Here is a 22,296-nt window from a genome sequence, read left to right as displayed (position 1 = left end):
TTTTCCAACGGGAGAATGATGGAAAGATTAGTTTTGTAACAAAACCTCCCTCCCGAGTTCTCAAACTTTAAACAAAACAGAAGAAGTCACACAAAGGTTTTCCATTTCTCACTACCAAGACACCAAAACTCAAGCCAGAGCGCAGGTTATTTGTAAAATTCTGTTGCCAAAAACCCCTATAACCAGTCCCTATTAAATAAAGTACGTTTAGATGAGCGAGAGCTCCTAAACAGAAAGGCAGAGAGACCGGCGTACCTTGAGGACCTCCATGGGTACCTGGGTGGCGGGGGGCAGGCTGGTGGGGACACTGACGTTGATGGCAGGTGTCTGGCTGACGGGTACTCGCTGCTGCATGAACTGGGCTGCTTGCTGCTTCTGCTGCTGCTCCCGACGCTCCTGCTCCTGCATCTGCTCACGCATGAGCTGCTGGCGTAGCAGGATTCGTGAGGTCATGCTGGAGGAGCTTAAGGGAGGCTTGGAAGCGCCAGGATGCTCGGAATTGCTGTGGGAAGACCAGAGAGAGACAGCTCAGCTTCCCCAAGTGGGATTGCGGCTCCAGCGGTCAGAGCTTGCAGAATTACACCAGAACGCGGGGCGGGATGGGTGAGGATACGGTGTTCCACATGAGGGGGACTTTGGAGCCGACCTACTTCAGGTACTTAGCAGCCACATTAGGCTGCCTTAACTTGACTGCAGCTAACCATTTCCAAACGCCGATGTCCAGCTGTAAAGAGCTATTCACTGTTTCAATTTTTATAGCAACCATCCACAAGAAAGACAAATGCTTTTATAGATAGCAGCAGGTTCTCATATTCCTCTTTTTAAGGAGTAATAAAGGGCTGTATCAAGTCTAATGATAGGCATAGGTAATACTCCAGATTTAATGATCCAGCTCAAAAATAGAGATCAAATACATCTACCTCTCCGATGAAGGCACAACAGAACAAAGTTGACTTATTTTCTGCAAAATACTATCTCAGAGTTGGATTTGATGGTGGCAACCTTCTTCATAGTTAGAAAACAGACTCTGAATAGCACAACTCCCACTTCAGGCCTACCAGCATCTTCCAAGCGCAGTAAAATATGAGAACAGGCAGAATAAACAACAATAACGACTGTATTTTCAGCCACACCGCACTGCTTTACCAGCTAAGAGCTATTTCTAAGCCACTGGCAAGTGGAGCTTCCCACCAGACAGCATGACGCACACAGAGGACTTTGCGATGGACTGCAGGGACATCTTCTGAACCAATCCATCATCAGAAGCAAGAGCCCATTTTTAAGCTGTTTCTCTAGCATCAGTAAGACAGAACAATTAGGGTAGGTAAATACCAAGCCACACATCCTTTGAGAGAGGGACATTGGAAGCGGGGAAGAATACATGACTCCATATATCCACATGAAAAAGAGCTGTAAGTGCACACAATATTTGGTTTCTGATCCTGACTGCTGCAGCTGGTCAGTGAGCCCTTTCTTTCCATGGGCTGATGGCAGTCTATAATGATGGAGGACCATGCCTGGTGAAGTCAGCAGTAACCCTGGCTCTAGAAGTTTGCTTTTGCAAACCCCACCTCTGGCTCCAGTGTTGAGGTGCTACCTGCAAGATGCTTGCAAATGAGTCCAGAAGCCAACATCCCTTCCAGCTCTCACCTGGAGGCTGTGCGCACCAAGAGCTACCCGTGCTGGAGCTAGCATTGTTGGAAGTTTTATGGCTTTGTTGAAAACAATTACAACTGTTGTTGAAAACAGTTCACGATAGAAATAAGAAAGGAGAACCCACACTTACTCTCCCAAGAGATCAAACTCAGTTCTTCCAGAGCACACATTCTGGGGGCAGGGAAGGAGGGAGGGAGGGGACCATCTTGCTATTTAAGATCTGTCAGGTTGAAACATTCACAGAGACACTGATCCTTTTGATAAAACAAGAGAAAACCTTTGTGGTGAAACTAATGCAGCTGTGGAATAATCGCACTAATTAGCTGCTCAAGACAAGTCATTGACTGTGATACTTGTAAAAAGACATCACCCTTTCAATTAAGGGCGAAGCATTCTCACATCAAAACCCAGCAGAGTGTTTCCTGGCTGCGTATCTGAATCACTTGCACATTTCCAAAGCAAGGAGATGCTTTATGTTCATGACTAATATAGTTACAGATCAGTGGTCTCCCAGTTTTTTTGATCATGCTCTGCTACCAGGAAAAAGTGTTTGAGCACGCACCCCCAATATATGTGTATTTATTTATGACTTATACAGATATTACTGAAGCACTAGTATTTTCTTTTTGCCCACCAAAAATATTGCACACTGCACCTTGGAGACCACTGTAACAGATGAGCAAAAAAAAAAAGGCAATCAAATGCTGTTTTTAAGGAAGGATTCATTCTTCTCATGTTGAAGAAAAGCTTATTTTATATCACACTAAGCAGGATTCTCACTTGCATGCTACTGGCATTTTTTTACAGATACCTAATGCTGCAAAATTGGTAACCCAGCAGTTCCTCCCACCTTCTTTCATTTTGAACCGTTTCTCCGCCTACCAAAACTAAGTGTGCCGAAACCATCTCAGAAGAGCCTTCCCATATGCTAAAATTTTGGGGAATGCGAGGGAGAAGCAAGGAGAAATTATTTTCATGGCATTTCAAACAGCCCCTGCCAGGAACCTCATTTCGCTCACGCAATTACTGTACCTACTCACACCAACAACGCAACAACTGTCCTTACAGCTTCCTGCAGGTGATTCATGGCTCTACTATCAATTGAAAATTGTCAGCAAAAGCTTCTAATAACGTGTTTTTAAAAGAAACAATAATCCCAGAAAATTATGTTCTGCCAAATCTTTCCCCAAAGGGCAGAGACTCTTTTGGGTTTTACTTCTTCTGCAATTCTGCTCAGTATTTTCATTATTCACTGGAAAAAATGGCTTTAATGTAGTAAGGTAGGTAGTGCAAGGTCGGGCAAGGTACTTTCTAAACAAGTATCAAAAGAGGAGCAGACACCAACAAGGGGAAGAGTCTGATCTTATTCACATCCAGGTTTTGGTGGCCAGGCAAGCAGGAAGAAAAAGCCTGAGAAGAGATCATCAAATGTCCTATTCATCATTATTTCAAAGGAGAAGCCAGAAACCAGTGTAGCTACAACAGAGCCACAAGCTCAGAGGACACACTGTTCTCTTATTTATACATGCTCTAATTTTACACGGCGTAGAGGCGCACAAGCCCTGAACACAGGCAGCACCAGCAGTGACGTGCTGCCAGACCACAGACACTGCCGTCAACGCATTTGAGTTCAAATAATGCTTATCTGGGATAAAAGCTGCTGCACAACACCTGCCTGCCTGACCAGATGCTCCCATTACAGCACCGTGAAAGAAACGGGACAAACACAGGACAGCTCCTGCCATGCAGATTTCCTGTTATTTATCCCCCGGGGAGTGTAAAGCTCCTCCCCGGAGCAGGGCGGTCTCACCACACCAGCACTCCTTCCACTCACCACGACTGGGACTGGATCAAACGTGGAAAACTCTTTGAAACTTTGGTATCTCATCCTCTAAGCCTGTCCCACGCACAACACAGACTGTCCTTCCACCCTGCTTCCCTTCCCCACCTCATCTGCTCCTCCTCTTGACTCCAAAGCTCCAGGATGGAACAGAAAATGGTTTAGGTTTCATCACCATGTACCCTCTGGAGAGCAAACAGGAGGAGCTTTGTCAGAAACTCCGTTTTCCAATCAAAACCAGCAATTAAAAACTTGTTATGTCAAAGGCTTCATCAAAAAGTTTCGAAAATTCATATTTTAATTTTTTGACCTTCACATGCTGCTGCACAGGCAGATCTCCCATGACTGAGCACGGTGCTATGTTCTGCAGTATGACCCAGAACCTGAACACGTGAATTCAAAACTCTTACATGAACTGATTCACCCCCAGATTATGCAGAGTCGGTAACAAAGCCCACACACACAACTGATACATGATGTGATTTAGATACTTCCTGCAAACATGGTTTATGGATACCATTTAATTGCAATAAATGAAACCAACTCATCCTTTTAATTGACACATGATTAAACCTGTTATCCATTAGCAGTCTAATAAACATAATGTAATACAGAGTTATTAGTTATGAGTGTCATCTGCCAATCCAATTAATCATACAGTGATAAAGTTTTATTAAATAAATTTAAATTACAGATCCTTTGCACAGATGCCTGGGATATGTTAGTTGCTGCATCCATAAGTTATAATGAAGATGGCCATTGCATAATAAAAAGCAACTGATCAGATTAAAATAAAGTTTTATTTTTTTGTCATCAAGTCAAGAGATTACAGAGACCATAGCTTTTAGAGCCTAATCTACCTTCCTAGACACATACTGATTATTTTACCTTTGTCTCCTTGGGCAAAAAGAGACAAAGGTTTTGTTGGTCGGTTTTGTTTTCAGATTTTTATAAATTGATCAAAGGAGTTTTCTGGTTCACATGCATTATTTACATGAGTTGTCAAGTTTACAAACAGTCTTTTGCATTAGCTATGTATTTGTTAAAAAACTTCTCTAGAGATTTTGAACTGGAAATAAATTACTTAACTCAGCTTTGCTTTTTAATTACTGTTTTAGAAATTTTTTAAGAAAGAAAAAAGAAAAGACTCTAATGTACGGTTTCTCAGACAAATTACAATAAATAAAACCACAGACCAACTCCTCAAACCCAAACCTTCCTCAGAGATGAACAAGAATCAAGTAAAATGCCTGCTTTTTTTTTTTTTTTTTTAGAAAAAAAACCCCACTTTCAAAACCACTTGCTCTAGACAGGATCAACTACCCTGCTCTAAGCAGAGAAATGGCACACAAGAGGGAGGCTGTTGCTCTCCTCTGTTCATGCCAACTCTATGTTAAAGGGTTAGTCCACAGAGAAATCAGTCAAAAAAAGCAGATTTAGCACCTCAAGAAATCCACTGAACTGCACCAGATCTCGCAGGTCAGAGGTAAGAAATAAACACAGGACTTAAATGCTTGTGTTTCATGTCTTGCTCTTATCCCATTCATAATTATTTATAGAGAAAAGAAGGGCATCCACATTTAAGTATCTGACATTACCATAAAACTATCTTGATCCTTAAAGCAAGCAGATGAGAGGTTGCCAACGCTACAATTCAAATATTTGGCTTGACCTCCAGAAGGCATTATCAGAAGTGACCACCACACTGCTCCCCTTCCAGCACCCCTCTTGCCCAATGACCACTAGGGTTTCCTCAAAACGAACATTTATTTGTCCAGATTCTCTTTTCAGTCTCTCTACCAAGCAGTAAAACCTCAAGAAAATTTCTGTTGCCAGTACTATATGTGTGGCTAGAGCAACAACTCTTCTAGCAGCATCTAACCTGCCAGCCAGCATCGCCATTTGCCACAGAGAGGTGTGACATAAAACAGAAGGATAACAAAACAAGACAAAAAAAAATCCAAGAGGGAGGCAGATTACCCCCCAGAAAACCCCAAACCAAAAAAATGCAAACAAAAAAAACCCCTTGCACAATCTCTTCTCCCCTATTTTCAGCTGAAGCAAGGGATTCTAAGTACAAGAAAACTACCAGGGCATTTTCCCTGGGGCACTTTGTACGTCATTCCTAAAATTTAATAATTGATTGTGGGTTACAGTGATGCTCCGCTCACCATGCCAACTGGCTGGCGCTGCTTAAAGTATCAATGTTAAAAAACCCGACAAACGAACGGTTGGCACCCTCATATGTCCTTTCTTGCCAAGGACAGAGCAATTACATAAACGGCATGAAGACCTTTATCAGCCTTTACAATAAAGCAAGGACTATGTTTCAGGCCTCTATATGAAAGAAAGTTTCCGCATTTGAAGGTTACATGTTTAAAGAGACACACTATCTGCTGTTATGTCTGCTCCACCATCAAACTAAACATTTTTCTGTCCCTCCAGTGCTTTCGTATCCTGACCTGCACCAGCTCAGAGCTACTCTCCTGCAGCAGCATCGCTTACCCTGCACCATGGGCTGCACCCACAGAACAACCCTCAAGCCAACAGGCATCCATCCATCTACTCAAATGCACTGCATGCACCTGGTCAGCAGAGGGAAGAAAGAAAAATCCCTCAAACATCCACCACGCAGATCCACTACCCAGGGGCTAAGGGTTGAATTACAGATTGAATTAATTCAGTGGATACACTAGTCTTAAAAAAAAAAACAAAAAAGAAAACAAAACAAAAAAACCCCTCACCAACAAAAGCCAATCACACGAACAAAAACTTCATTTAATCCTCAGCTAAGAATTTTTTAAGTAGCTGTACACCATTTAGTAGTTTTCCATTTTTCTTCCTGTCTTTAAAACACACCTTCACAAGCTGCTGAACATAATGCTTTCTGAACTTAATGAAAACCTCTCTCATGACCCAGGAACACTCAGTAAATAATTATTAAGCTCTGGAGGTGGCTTTTGCATGAGTGTTGACTTAATAAAATGCCTAAAGTTGATCTGCTTGAATGCCCATTTACTTGGGGACACAGCTTGCTGTATAGCTTGGAAAGCTTGATTACCACCAGATTAAGGAACAAGGTAAAACTAAAGAGGTTCAATCTAGAAGCTGCAAAGGTCACATTTTACAATCCTTTACTACCTTTCCTATTAAAAGGGAGATGAATAACTGCAAACTGAAAGTATCCTCGAAGACTTCTATATAATAATCACTATAATGCATCAAGTCTTTTTATGCCTAAACTAAGCCTCCATTACCCTAAACGCGTGTGCTTGACATGAAGTTTCAGGAGAGATATGTATATATATTTATATTTCTTTTTAAACATAGAGTATTTTATAAGTCTTCCCTCCTGAAAGTCACCACCATTATCTCAGCCAGTCAGCCACAGCTCCTGTGGCTCTGCAGAAGACAGCGGCCAGCTCTCAAGCACGGTATTTTTAACTCCCAAAACACAACCTCCATCACAACAAATCAATCACACAATCTGCTCACGGTGCCGTCACTCCGGGAAAGCGCCACTTACAGACAGAAGCTGTCAAAGGAGCAGGGCCTGAACATCTGTACTCTAACAGCTTCCATCTTTTCCCCCCCCCTCGTGTCCAAGGGCTTTTGCTGAGCACCCTTGGGTGAAAGTCAAGCGGCGTCCTGGCCGGCTGTGTCTCCAGGGGTGGCTCCAGATAAGGACCTGGCAACTCCAATCCCCATGGAGCAGCAACACGGGCAGCAGTGCCCGGTGCCTGCCAGCACTGCAGACCTGTGCAATCCAGCACCTACCGAGGATAAAAGAAGGGGGGTTGAGGCAGCCACACACAAGGTCTTCAGATACCACAAAAGGACGCCAAAACAACTCACAAGTTCAGAGTCAGCATGTCGCTGTATCTTGCCTCACCTGCATGAGAGTATTGCACAAACCCTTGATGGAGACAGCCTGGAGCAAGGTGTGAGTCTGCAGCAAGCACAGATAAATGCCCAGCACTACCATGGGGCCAAGCATGATCCTCAGGCCCACGCCCTGGCGGCTGCACCAGCCTCACTGTCCCACGGACAGACAACCCGCTGCCGGTCTGGTAGAAATGGAAGACGTAGGTTGGCGTTGAAAGCACTTCTCCCATTCACTAATTAAAAGGGGTGTGATCAGGCCATTAATGCCATCAGAGGAATGGATAAGGGCTGTCCGTAAAAGCACAGTTTTCTCACGATCTTTATCACCAAAAAGATGAAGGGAGAGGGTGGGTGCAAGACAAATTTGTTTTCTGGGATATAACTCTTTCACATTCAAGGTTCACCTAGATGAACCTCCACCTAGGAACCACTGGACGTGCATCTCACAAGAGTCAGACATGCATCTGTAACGGTACAGAGACTCGACATGACAGTGTACACACTGTTTCCCCAGTTTCACCTCTGCTCAAACAGGCTGAACCCCTCAGGCAGAAAAGGAGCAGGCAGGTGAAGACACCTACACACACAAATACCTCAAGTTCCCAAAAGCACTCCATGAAGAGTTAAAGGAATTTAAAATGTGGCTGACTACATCACCCAATATGGGTTTGGTGGTCTTCCTCAAACTCTCAAAGCCATCACAAACTTAGAGAAGATGTTACAAAAAGGAAAGAAAAAAAAAAAAAAGGCATGAGATGAATCCATCTTTCACTTGAAAGCCTGACCTGACCTTGTCAAAGGCTTTTTGAATCATTTTTCAGACACCACATCTATGGGTACTTCCCTCTCTAAAGAGCTTAAACACATTTGCAAAACAAAAAGCCAGATAGCTAAAACAACCAAGAGGTGATAAAAGAAAAAGCAAAGAGATAACACTCCACTAACAGCCTCTGTAGTTCTTGATTTGGTAATATAGAATTTACCTTCTTCTATCTGGGTAAATAGCGATGATAACATGGTCGCCAGGAGGGAAGATGACGTATGATCACTGCACTTTTTGATACTTTACAACTACATAGTGCCCAGATCTGACTCCACATCACCTTTCTGTCATATCTTGGTTCAGAAATTCTCTCTCATTTACATAGTCGGATAACAAGTTTATTCACAGAAGCAGTCCTGCAGAAAACATGACTTGACCGTGTTGTGTTCACAGCCTGTGCCATCATTCACATGCTCAGATTCCCTCCCAGACAAAAAGCCACCATGCTCCTCAAGGCTTACAGTGACCCAGCAACTCCCAGCCTAAATCCTTCTGCTCACCTAAGGTTTTCTGCTTATTGACTCCACTGTTACAGCTCTATTCAACACTTTCCAAAGATGAGGAGGCTGTTCAATGCCTCACCTTGCACAGATGACATCCTCACTCTGGTATGCTGAGGAAACAGGATCTTCAGAAGCAAAAGGGAAAGTGTTTAGGGAAGATTTGTCGTAATAATTAAGAACCCCAGTCATAATGAAAACCATAAAGTGAATTGTGCTCGGTGTGCGATAGGTCAACATTATCGGCAGGTAGGCCTTGTTACAGTGAATACTACATGCAAGGGAACAAACATCACCACCTAACACATTAGTGAAGTAACTCTAACATTAAAATAGTCTTGGATAGGTATTATGCAAACACTCACTTCAGTCTCAAACCACAGCACTAGCTGTTCATTACAGGATCTGATCAGGCCAGGGAGTGTCTTCAGCAACTTCTCTAACAAAGCAACTCTCCAGACTGCAGAAACCAAGTCCTCAGTGTCCACAGGTTTTATACAAACTTTAATTTTAGAGTCCTTAAGCATTTCTTATACTTGTTCTCCATTTTTGGCTATTTGTGGAAGAGTTATTGAGGCAAAGAGGATTGTTTTACTCTGCAGGCTGAATGACTAGTGGTAAAAAAAGCATTTATTCAGCAACAAGTTACTTTACCAACCATTTGGATGTTTACACTGCAAGTTTGATTTGCAATTGCGGGACAAATGTACCAGTCTTGCTGCCTTGGATATCCACAGCACAGACAGGAAGGTGGGATAAGCTCCAGCTGTTCATGTAAGAAAGCATTAGTGATGTTTAGAAACTTGCTAATTGAGGCTAAGAGAGAGACTCCTTCACTGGAGGAACTGCTTAACTACAAAGAACTAGAGAAAATATGTCCTTCATTTCCCTCGCTCAGGCCACTGAAAGTGACCTACAACATCCCTGACATGGGGTAATGCCAAACCAAGGCTCCTGGAGAAAGCAAACCCCAGCAGTCCATCAGGCACCGCTGCTATGCTACAACAGCATCCTCTGTACAGCCACATCCAGCGCTAAGGTCCCTCCAACCACTCCCAGTTCACGTCAGAACACCTCAGATTCTGCTCTGCAGCTGCTGCACAGGATGGCTGGGGTAGGTCAGTGCAAGTGTTGAGTCAAGGACCACTTCATCTGCTAACAAACAGCTGTAAAATCTATTTTAAGTTCATGACATCTATATGAACTGCAATCTTTCACAGAAATATTTAGTATTGATTTAAAGGCTGGAGTACTAGGGAACTGGCATCTCCAGAGACTGTTCTGGCAATTCTCCCTCTGCCCCTGTAAAAAAAAAAAATTCTGCACCTTGTTTCTAGCCAGAAACTGTTCATGACCACCAGAGAGAGGGAAAGAAGAAAATAATTACTTAAACTTGGGGTCATACGTAAATAAAACAAATACCGAATCAAAAACATGATACAGAATGAAGGCTCATTCAAAACAAAATCATGAAAGTAACATTTATACTTTCTGATTTCACAAAGTGTCAAAACATATACAAAAAGATCCTCCTTAATCTATTCATAAATCTTTTCTCAACACCTCCAATACAGCCCTGCTAACACACAGCCTTAATTTCATTTTGCAATCACCCTTTTCTTCTGCATCCTTCTTATGTTGTATTTAAAAAGCATAAGCTCTTCTCAAAGAGGAGACATCAAGAAAAATCCTCAGAAATAAATTTATGCAACCAATAAAATCTCAAAAATAAATACAGCTGCTGCAGTTCTAGAAAAGGCTATTTTAAAGTAAAACTGTTCAGCATGCTCCATGTTTTGCACTGTTTAATGTTGTCCATGTAACTTGCTGCAGGAAAACCTCACTTTTCAAAATACATTACAGCTATTGGTTTATTTTGGAAAAAAAAAAGCAGCCAACTCAAAACTATTTACAAGCCTTTTTGTTAGACCCTCTTAATCTCTTCTGCACTGCCAGAAGCGTAGCACTTGAATGGCTATTTCTGTTCAAAGCTATATTTGTTGTGGAACTACTGCAAACTCCTGAATCATGTAAACAGTGGCAAGAGCCAAAAAATGTTTCACTGGACTTGAAGTTCACATCTGCCTTAGTTACTAGTACAAAAAAATAACGGCAGGCGCTTAGTTTATAACCAATAAATCCTGCAAAGACTACAGTTAATAATGAATTCTCGCAACAGGGTTTTGTTTAATCTGGTTTATTTAGCATTCATGACCTTGGCAAAGTACCTGCAAAAGCACCAACCAATACTGTAGAGCAGCAATTCACACCTTCTGTTATTTTAAGCTACAGCAGACAACTATAAAGTCCTACATTAGTCAACCAGGTTTATAAACTTGCAGCAAAGTCACCTGGAAATGATGTACAGCTCCAGACTTGCTGGAGCCCAGCAGCCAACTGTACTGATGTCCTTAAAAAGCTGTATTATAACGGCTGTGAGCCTGGACTTGGTAGCAGCTGCATGTTTATGCAAAATAAATGCTTGTGAAACACACTGCTGGGAACAAAATGACCCTCCCATTTCTTCACCTTCTTAGTTCAGAAAGGTTAGCACTAGAAACCACCCCCTCATCTAGACCTACCGCTTTGGATACAAACTTCACCTTCTCTTCCTCCTGGATCCTCTTCCATCAGGAAGAATCCTCATGATTCCCAACATGCGGGAAACTCTGAAGAGCCCCAAAAGAACAGCAAAAACCCAGGCACGTGCTCGATTCCAACTTCCCACAGATTTCAAAGAGCTACCACTGCAGGCAGGGACACATTCTACCAAGTGGTCTTTGGCACTGAACTGTAGAAGAAATACTACAGGTACAAGGGCAAGCAGCATATTTTTAGATAAGAATGGGAAATCGTAAGTGGATACTAAGGAAAAACAAAAAAAAGTTTATTTCATTATCCACTGAAAAAACCTGTATTAAATTGTAGTAGCCAGTTTTTGCCATACGATCATTTGCTGAACTCAGAAGCTGTCTGATAGAGCTGCCAATATGTGTCTAATACACTGAAAATATTTCTTCCCATCCATTTAGAAAGGCTGCTGCAAAGCCACATTCATGAACTGCAATTGGTTATCCAAGTACTCCGAGGGGGCGGGAAAGGAAAAAATTATCTATTTTTAGCAACCTCCAGAGCAAACAAGATGATTTTTTATTCTTGTTTTAAAAGCAGATAATAAAATGTCTTGTCCATTTATACTTGAATTATCTGCCACTGACTGTAGCTTAAGATTGTACAAATCAGTCAGGAAGAGTCAAAAGATATTCTACCTTAAAAGTGTTAACCTTACACTTCATTATACTTCTGTGCCCCTTCTTTTCACAGAGCTGTAACTCGGCTGTAAAATTCCTAATCTTAATAGAATGACATATATTTAGTTTTGCCTAGAATTGACATTATAGACTACTTTAAATTGTATTAATGCCAGTATTAACTGCTACAGACATCAGAGTACAGAAAATGAGCATCAGCTGTCAGGATGCCAAAGTTACTCAAATACTTGCACAGTCAAAGTGTTTGCAACCCTATTCAGAAGTTAAAAAAAAAAAACAAACCACCACAAAACAAAACCAAACCAAGACAAACCCCACACCTGGGCTCAGGAAAGCCATCTTCTGCAGGATTTCTTCCTTTGCTAGCTCACAGATATCTCCCTTTCTACACTAGATGGAGCTTTGTCCCCTCTTCTCCGGCCTGCTGGCTGGCACCACACCAAGCTGGGGAAAAAAAGGGTAAAGAGGCAAAGGGTAAAATGTTAACTGGATAGTGCACCCAACGCCTTCAGGAACTGACCAATACCCAGCAAGTGTCTGGGCTCCCACTGTGCCCGCCTGGTCCTGCTTCGCTCCTGCCCCCATTAATCTCTCCTTCAAGCACTGGGGTTTTTTTATTTTCAAAGAATCAAAGATTTCAACAACTCCAAATCCCAAACCATGCTGCAACTTCTACCAGCCATGAGGCACTGCCTTGAGTTCATACCACATGAAAACTACATTGCTTTTTCTCCCCTTATAAGTGGGCAGCATTTAAGCTTATTACCAGATTACACACCCAAATTGCTCACTGACTTTCCTGGATCCCTCTTCATATTCCCACTTATTTTCTTTCAAAATAAGCTCTTCAGTCTTGTCTCTAGTAATCTGAAACATCTGTACCTAATGCCTCTGCTAAGGCTCCAGACTTGGATCCATTGACACACTTTTGGAAAACAACTCATTGATTAGAGTAAAATTCCCCTTGACTTGTATCTGCTGGATTTGGTCTCTATTGTTTCAGAACAGAGTTCAGGAGAAACACCTCATCCTTCTGGTGAGCTGCCACAACTCCATTAGGATCTTTTAAAGCATAACAGGATATGTCCAATCATCGGTATTTCTATGATGAGTTTAAACTCAATGGAACAAAGAAATGCCCAGGGGAATGTGTCACTCCTCACATCACAAGAGGCCAGCACTGCAACACAACCATGAAGTAAAAAACAGTAGCCTCAGGCTGTATCAGACAAGGTAATACCAGGGAGGATGGAGAAGCACTAGTGTCGGTAGTACAAGACATCTGTGTAAGATCTTGTGAGCCAGGGCTCCTGCCTGGGCATCTCTGCTCAAGAAAAGGAGCTGAAAATGAAGTGATGAGAGAAAAAAAGAGCCCACTCTATAGTGGGAAGCTAAAGAAAAGTTTGGCATTTTAATCTCACAAAATGGAGGTTGACAGGGATGAGTGTTGCCATCTATAAATACAGCAGAGAAACAAACACCCAGGAGAGAACAACCCTGGCATTTCACCAAGTGATATAAACCCACTATGAACAAGATTAAATTGGTACCAGCAGTCTCATTCTGAGAAGTCCAGTCCTGAAACCGTTTCCAACTGGAGGACTGGCAAAGGAGCAACTTGCTTCTTTACAGATAAAGACTCATTGCCTAATCAAAGTAGGTCACTGTGGAACAAAGCAGCTAGTAAGGAATTGCAGGCCACAGAAGATGCCCTCCAGCCAAAGGCTCCAACGGGCCAGATGCAGGACAAAGCAAACTCTCTGGCAGAGCATACGGATCTAAAGTAGCACTGGAATGTAGTATTGCACAAAACAGGAGCTGTTGTCTCCACGTACATCAGCATGGCTAGACACCATCCTTCTGGAAGGTGAGCATGCTAGCTTCAACAGGCTTCTCAGCAGGTCCCACCAAAACAAATACGTTCTTCTAGAGCTACCAGCCTATCCAGACCCTAACAAAACATTCCTTGCATCTGGCACGCTGGGTCAGCTGGAAAGTGAGTGTCAGCAGTCATTGTGCTGCAATTTCTTGGAAGTTCTCTCTTCCCCCTCGCCCCCACCTTCAGGGACGCAGTTGCCTGTATGCTCTCCCACGTTAGCCCAGCTGAGTGAGCCAGAGTTCAGAAGTGTTGAACTGAAACAGTAAATGATACCTCAAAAATGTAACCCCTCCTTTCTAACTAATTTAGAAATAACTTGAGTGCCTATGTCACCACACAGTTTAGCTAACCCCACCTTTTGTGCCTGGCTGCTACACTATTCCCCAGACTTCTGCACTGAACCATGCAGAGACCAGAAGAGTCCAGTGCTTCCTTCATTTGGGGCAGTCACACATTCAAACGGAGTAAGTCAACGGATAAGACTAATTTCAAGTACTAACATTAGGAAAAGGTCTGAAAACAGGCTCCGAATAAAGGTAATTTTTGTCATGCAAAAGTTCCTCCAAGTCACTATTTCTTAAATAGGCAAAAACTCTCATCAAGCAGTACAAATAACTGACATAATACCGCAAAAGAAAGCTACAGTTAGAAAACTGTGGGAGCAGGTGATGAAAAGGAAAAGCTGTTATTCATTCACATATGAACGATCAGCCTCCATCCCTATTTTCCTTCTGTTGACCACGCCACATTATTCAGTTTAACTGGCCCACAGAGTCAGCATCAAGAAGTTTTGCCTAAACGAAGTAGGTCACCAGTTCTGAGCAAAAATATTTGCTTTTTCAGTTGAGGAGTAAAATAAAATAAGGAAAACAAATAAAAGGCACACCTACCATACTTTCTTCTTCTAGAAGGCCTCCCCTGGTTTCCAGGCAGTGGCTTCCTGACCAGCCCAGCGGGTAACTCTACCAGCTCAGACCAGACAGACAAAACTGGTCAGTCAGTTTAAATATTTTTCACATCAAGACGTTTATAACATGCATATAACTTACAGCACACTTTGACAAAGAACGAAAATTCACATTCCCTTCCACGGAGTATGCTTTGCAAGGAGAAGTAAGCCAATTTACCTCTAAGAATGTTACCACCACACCTTCATTTGCCCACCACTTTCTGCCATCCTGGAAAGCTGGAGCTCTTATGCATTAAACTACCAGGCGACATAGACTAATTTATAGAAGCTCACCTGCCCTTCCTCTCCCAAATGAAAACTGATAACCCAAAGATAAAAACCAAGAAATACCTACTACAGGAAGAGGCAAAGTAGACAGAAGGCATGTAAAGATTTAATCCAGAGCAGATTTAAGAGGGATAGCTTTCAAAGACAGCAGCTGAAGGGTCCAACAGCCACACATCATCTGACAAAGATGCCATCACCCATAATGACTTTCAACACAAGGATTTTGAGCAGAGCCTCTTTGGGAACACTTGGGGGCACACAATCTGGGCAGTAAAGACAGGACTGTAAACCACATCTCTGAATCCAGGTATCATCCATTCTCTGCCATCAACAGTTATGTGTCTTTCATTATCCTATCTGGCATTGACAAGGAACACAAGATATAAACTGAAGGTGAACCTGCCAGGCTCTTCCAACACCTAGTCACAAGTTTAGCAGAGAAGAACACTTTCAGTCTGTCCCAGCAGCATAAAAACCCAAACCCTTGGCATCCCATTCCTGTTCAAAGTCCTGGACTTGCCATCCAAGATTTCCACTGAAGATCAAAAGTGGAACAGAATAAAAACACCTTCACTGACCATGTTATTTCCAGTCTGGGAACAAAGAACTTCAGCCTTTGGTGATCTTTTAATACAGTCTAATTTATTCTGAAAAAGTAATAATAAGTACACAAAACCAAAGTATGCAACCTGAAAAAAACCCCTCCTGTCTGGCAGATCAAGTGCTTTCTAAAGACACATTAGCTCATGCCCATAGCATTTTTTTAAAAATAGTTGGGGGAAAATGGAGATGATTAGAAAATATACAATGTTAAACTAAAAATGTTACATTGAAAAAAATAAAGCAGATCAAATGCATTAGGTAATATGTTCTAATGATTAAGCCCATATACAAGTTGTTTGAAACTGAAATCTTTCATATTTGAATAATTACGTACTACTATCTAACAGGCATTTAGGACTAGTAAAAAGCCAGCACATTACATCTTTCCAGACTAGGATTCAAAAATTTTCTGAAACAACAACAAAAAGCCCTAAACAAAACAAAACAAACAAACAAACAGACAAAAAAAAAAAAAAAATCAAATTTCATCACCCATCTCACCACATGCCTCTGCGGAACCAGCACCAGGTAAACTGGGGATTGCAAAATCAGCCAGAATAATACAGTTCCCAGGCCAAAGGGGCTTGGATTTTCAAAGAGGGACAAGATCTTGATACTGTAGTGGCCCAGAACAGGACTGCAGTTGAAGCATTAGCAACTGCCAGCAAGGGAGGCACTCAAGACTCTGATCCCAGCAGTCTTATAAGCAATAAAACAGCCTTACAGTTATTAATTAAGTCATATCCTTCCTTACTGAAGGAAAACCTCAACATACTGACATATAAAAAAGGCAATAAAAGGCTACTGTGATTCCAGTGAATGCAGATCATAGTTTGAGAGGATGAAAAACCCTCTCCATGCCCGCATGCAAATAACAGGCAGAAGTTAGTAGGTATGGTCTGATTCACCTCTAGAGACAACCATAGCACTTGCAATGCAGCTTAAGGAAAATAAGCTGAGAATAGTGTCCTCAAAACAAAACCACACCACAAAAATCCCCAAACTGCTCACTGAACCATGGCAACTACAAATCTACTACTGTAAGGACATATTACTACAGGGATAACTCATGGATAAGACTCATTTTCCAACAGCACTCTTCCACTCTGAACAAAATGTTGCACCCCACAATCTTGCCTACCTGCAGTAACAGGCACACAGAGACCATGCTCCAGAGACCTGAAGTGGCGAGTTTTGTTAGAAATTGGCCAGAACACTCTAGATTTAGCTGCAACAGCTTAAAAAAAAAAAAAAAGTTTCTAACGATTTATCATTTTCTCACTGCACTGTCAACAGCAGCATTTTACCAACTGTCCAGGTACTACCCTCCAAGAAGCAACAGTCAAGAGCTTTTCTGTAATCCTGTTTGCCATCATAACGAGAGCAGCAAAACACATTTTCTACAGCAAAGTCCACCTTTATAAATCTTATTTTGAGATTAAATGCAACTCATAAACCAAATATGCAAATAACAAGGTGGGACCCACCCTGCATTCATTTTTGTATTGGTTAACATCTCACACGCGTAAAAAAACCCCAGTGAACTTCAAGCCAGAATGACCAAATCATATATTTTTCTCATTTCAATTAAAAACATGACTATAACCATTCCCAGTGGGGTTGGGAACCTGTAGATGCATGGGAAGAAGACAAAGAAATGGGAAAAAAAAAAAAAACAAAAAACCACCAGACCAAAGTACCTACAGAAAACAGATTTAAAACTGCATTTCCGCATAGCAGTAAAACAACATGCTGCTTGGAAACATCCTTTCATTCCTATTTAACATAATGCTGGTATGAATTACTGCCAAAGTAAACTTCAAAAATTTGTTTTGTCATGGAGGAAAAGCAAGAAAACTGAAGCTCGATGTGCAAAATCCTGTTTCAAGTGTGTGAAGGTTTCTTTGTTCCCTTTAGTGCCAGGTCATCTCAAACTTTTATGTCTAAATATTTTACTGTGCTCACAAAACTTTTATTAAAAAAAAAAAAAAAAGGAAGAAAACCCAGAAAAGAGCCCTGTTAAATGCCCTGTGTAAAAATATCACCAAGTGCACCAACTGCAACATTTTTCCTATTATATCAGTCTGCTCCCAAAAGTTTGGCATCTGAAAGAAAAATATAATTTCATGTAGTAAATAGAGAAGGCATGTTTTTGAAAAAATGTCTCCATAAAATCCAGGGGGGAGAAAAAAAATATATATTTACAATTTTAATACAGATTACTTAATCTAGCCTCTTAAATGGCAGTTTCTGACCATTAGCAACCGTAAATATAGATAAGAGCTTTTATTTAACTATCATTCTAAATTTCAAGTTTCTGTAAGCAGCCCGATAAAGCAGCTCAATTATTCCTCCCTTGCTTATCTGTTATCTAAAAACCACAGACAATATCATTTCACACACTAGAAAAATACTTGGAACTTTCTACGCTGTGGCTTAGCCGCCCCAACAGACCTCTATGCACAAACAAGAGTTTTACTTCTCCATCTCTGCTTTCCATTTATGTCTTCTGCATTTCCATGGTTTTAAGTCTGTATCTTCAGCACACTGACATCTACACAAACAGCAATTTCTGAAAGTTACCTCGGAAAGTTTGTGTTGCTTATTCAAGATATTTCTCGTGGTTTGTCATAGTAACCTTAGGATTTAGACTCAAATTGCAAGGTCAGACTCTTAACTGCTGCAGAATTGGGGAGAAAAACAGGTTGATTTTAATGAGATTATTAGACAGCAACTTTCACTGAGTATTTAATTACAACATTAAATTCAAGCATGTATTCAGTGCATCATAACCAAATTTAGCTGGGACATGGTCCCAAACCCAAGGAAATCAATAGGGGTATTTTATTCTTACTTCCCATGGACTAATGCTCTTTTGGCACAGACTGTATCTGACTACAGCATTTTCAGCTGAAAACTCGACTGCTCTTACTGCATTTGAGGAAACTGCAATCGCAAGGCAGTGCTGACCCCACCGTGTACAGCATCAGTTCTGCAGGCCACGGCACTCGCAACAGAGCGAACCATGAACCAGCTGGCTGACCATTAAAGCACATACAAAGGTCTTGTGCTTGCTTGTTAGGCTGCTTTGTAGAAGAAAAAGAAATGAGCGAAGAGATATTTACCATCCTGTGTGGGTTTGGGTTTTTTGTTGTTGTAAATCAGATAATTTCTTAATTTTATTCCTACCTGGGCCAGGAGGGGAGGTGGCAGGAAAAAAAATAAAAAAAAAAAAAAAATCTTAGAACACCTCTTGTTCTCCAACTCCTGCAAGCCAGCTGCAGGAGCTGATGTGCAAACACAACCCCGTGCTGGCACCAGAAGTGACAATTGCTCTGTACAGCTCTGCTGCAGCTTAGAGAAGAAAAAGGACCAAGAACTTACCCAGGGGATTCATTCTTTCTCTTTTCGATCCAGCAAGGCAAGAGCTCACCGGGAACTGTGCTCCTGATGGCCACAAAACCAAGACTAGACAGAAAGGTCTTAGTAAGCACTGGCTTCCAGAAACTGCACTTCCACTCCTACCATCCACCTCCTAACCCTGCCGCTGCATTTGTGGCTGCCTTTTGTTAGAATACTTCTGCAAATGAAAACAGATGAGTAACTATTGCTGCTTTAGCAAACTCCCAAGCCCATGGTCACTAATAATAGCTTTGTTCCTTTTATTACTAAACAAAACCAAAAAAAAAAAAGTTTAAATGCTTGTATAAAATGCACATTGCTGAATGTTTTCTTTCATTGATCCAGTGCCGTTTCCCATACGAGCTTAGGCCCACGTCTCTCGAACAATTTATGTGGATCAACACGACGTGGAGCAATCTCAGGGTTTTTTGAAGGGGCATCCCTCACAAAAAAATAAAAATAATCAGGTTTTGTGCTCCTTCACTTATAGACATTAAGAGTTAATTTAAAAAAAAAAAATCTGAACAGAGACATTCCCAGTTTTTGCACAAACTTAAACCCAAATGCAGATCTGAGCTCTTTGGTATGCAACAACCCAGAGCTTATGAATTCAGAAAGGCAAAGGTGCTTTGGCAGGCCGAGCTCCCGACTCCCCACCGGCGCACAAGCACACTGCTGCCAGCTCCCGCTCCGCTCCAGGAGCAAACGGGTGGGATGGGAGGGAAAAGGCAGCCGCACGGGGAAGAAAGAAGTGGAGGAGGGCAAGTGGAGGAGAGGAAAAAAATGGAGAGGGTATGAAGCCATTGCTGTGAAATGACAGTGGGAGAATGATGAGAAGAAAGCCTTCCCTGGCACAAACCCTGACTTGGTTTACCACTGGTAAGGAAAAAAAACCCAACAAAACAACAACAAAAAACCCACCCCACAAAAGAAAAAGCACCACAAAAATTACTTTTGTTAAAAAATTCTGATTTTTCTCGCTACAATCAAATCAATTATAGAAACTCCTAAAAATAATAGAAATAACTGGCTTGCAAATCACCCCTTTTTATCAGAAAGTCTACCATGCTTCTCCATGATGGAGCCTTACACTGCACACTGCCTTTGGCCCAGGATCTGCAATAGCCTCCTACTCCTCCCACCGCCCATGCTCATGCCCAGGGCCGAGCAGAGGCTGTGCCCCTCAGCTCCCCTGGTCCAGCATGCAGGTTTTCATGCCGATCTTGAATCAAACTGTGGCACTGCCAAGCCCAAGGCCCCCATTAACCTGCAGGATGTTCCTGGGAAATGATTCACAGCCGCTGGGCTTTGGCCACCCATGCTGGATGGCAAGTGGACATCAAGGAAAAAAAAAGAAAGATACTGAATGTTTAAAAGTCAGGCCACAGCATTTGCATACTCTCAACATCCTGAAGCTTCCAGTGCTTTTTAACTTATTAATTTCTCTTACTGGGTTGACTGTTGTTGAATAATCCCAAGCACCACATGGCAAGTGTTTTTTTCACAGGAAGTAACCAAGCCAGAAGCAGCGAAAGCATCCTCTTGTTCTTGTGTGAGCTTGGTTTTTGTTTTTTGTTTTTTTTTTTAGTTAATTTGAACAATGGCACCATGAAACAGCTTACAATAATGACTGTTACAAAATAGGAAGCTGAATTATTAGGCAAGCTTTGTCTGCATAACTCAATCAGCCTAGGGAGGATATGACAGGCACGACAAAGACAAAGGACTGGACTCGGTGACCCCAGCCATCTCTTTCAGGACTCTCTTTCTGCAACTGAGTTATAAAGTTGAAGTTCGCTTCTGCTCCTTTATTAGATAGGTTATTCTTATAACTGCAGCAGCAAAGCATATGCACTTCCCAAGAAAGAGGATCACCAAGCGTTCATGCAGAAAGCAAACACTTTGGAGAAGCTGTGAAAAGAACTTTACCTGAAAATATGTTTCAAAATGGAAAATCAAAGTTTAGTATTTAATCTTCTTGGTGTACAAGAAGTACATACAGCAAGACGGGTAAATCATGAGTTAGTCTTAAGCAAATAGTCAAGCATAGTTTTTGTAAACCAATAAAAAAATAACTGGTAAAGGTGGTCTTTAAGTAGCTGCATGGTTCAAAGGCACAGAACTTCTACAAGCCTGCTGGGAGCATCACTGGGACCAGCTCTGGGGCGATACATTTTGGACCAGACGATCAGTAACCAAAGGCAGACACCAGCTACCCTGTCATTACAATAACCCTACTGAAACTATGAAAATCAGGTCTAAGTGCTCGTCTGAGCAATACTTCTGTAGGCAACAGCAACACAACTCACTGAGCAACAGCAGTACGGGAACCTGTAAGTGAATCATTAACGAGCAATAATTTCTCCATTACTCACTCTGGATATAGAGTTACTGTGGGTAAAATTCGTTTCTAAAAAAAAGGGAACAGCCAACAACATGAGTACTAACATATTCATCAAAGCTCAACACAATGTAGAAAGGAAAGAGGAAGGCACGGCTATCGGTCAGTCTTTGTCCAAAAGAGAGGTTCATTGAGGAAGGCTCCATGGAGCAGAGCAGCAGCGCTGCGAACAGCATCGCTGCGAACAGCATCGCACACAATCTCCTTCCATGGGGGTCATTGTTCAGCAGCTCAGGTCAACTGGTTGTTGGTTTCGCATTACACCAAGAAATTATTAACTCATTCTACAAAAGCTATACATCTATCAGAGTACTGATACAGATCAATAGCCAACAACCTAAATATCAACAGTTTCACCTCTAGGCAAGGGTTTCCATACCCCTCTACCCACATTCTATAGTAAAGACTCCTAGTACATTTTCTCCAAGCAGTTGCAGTCTATGCTACTGAAAATAAGCAACAGGAGAACCGAGCTGACATTCTCAGCCAATCTTTAGGCAAGATTAGCAAGCAATTAAATCTGTTGTATGAGGAATTTTAAGTGCTTGACGACTTCATGCCAAAACAAGAGCTAGTCAAGCACTGGAATTATTATTTTTTTTTTACAGTTCTGTTCTATATAGGAACACAAGACAAATTTAAATAAAATGTTTCTGAAGCAAGGATTCAACCAATTACCGAAACATCGATTATAGTTTAAATACTAATATATGCTGAAGAAAAGTCTGTATCAAAGAAGGACATGCAAAACATTCTGATTGCTTCCTACCAAAAAAGTAAAAGTTAGTGTATTCTTAC

General features: G+C 41.7%; 1 protein-coding gene across 6 annotated transcripts in view; it reads right to left on the bottom strand.

Moving 5' to 3' along the window:
- Positions 1 to 22,296, bottom strand: part of MITF (melanocyte inducing transcription factor) — a 110,944-nt gene that overhangs the window by 50,448 nt on the left and 38,200 nt on the right. For 4 of the 6 annotated variants that reach the window (XM_074913890.1, XM_074913891.1, XM_074913894.1 and 1 more), the window contains exon 2: positions 256 to 502. In XM_074913890.1, coding sequence (XP_074769991.1) covers positions 256 to 502 — 247 coding nt within the window. Of the gene's footprint in view, positions 1 to 255; positions 503 to 7,022; positions 7,090 to 22,296 lie in introns of those variants that run through there. The other 2 variants (XM_074913892.1, XM_074913893.1) reach the window with 1 other exon arrangement.

The sequence above is a fragment of the Athene noctua genome, chromosome 10 (genome assembly GCF_965140245.1).
Source record: "Athene noctua chromosome 10, bAthNoc1.hap1.1, whole genome shotgun sequence".
Lineage (NCBI taxonomy): Eukaryota > Metazoa > Chordata > Aves > Strigiformes > Strigidae > Athene > Athene noctua.
The sequence above is the reverse complement of the archived record's forward strand: the minus strand, read 5'-3'. Positions and strand labels throughout refer to the sequence as shown.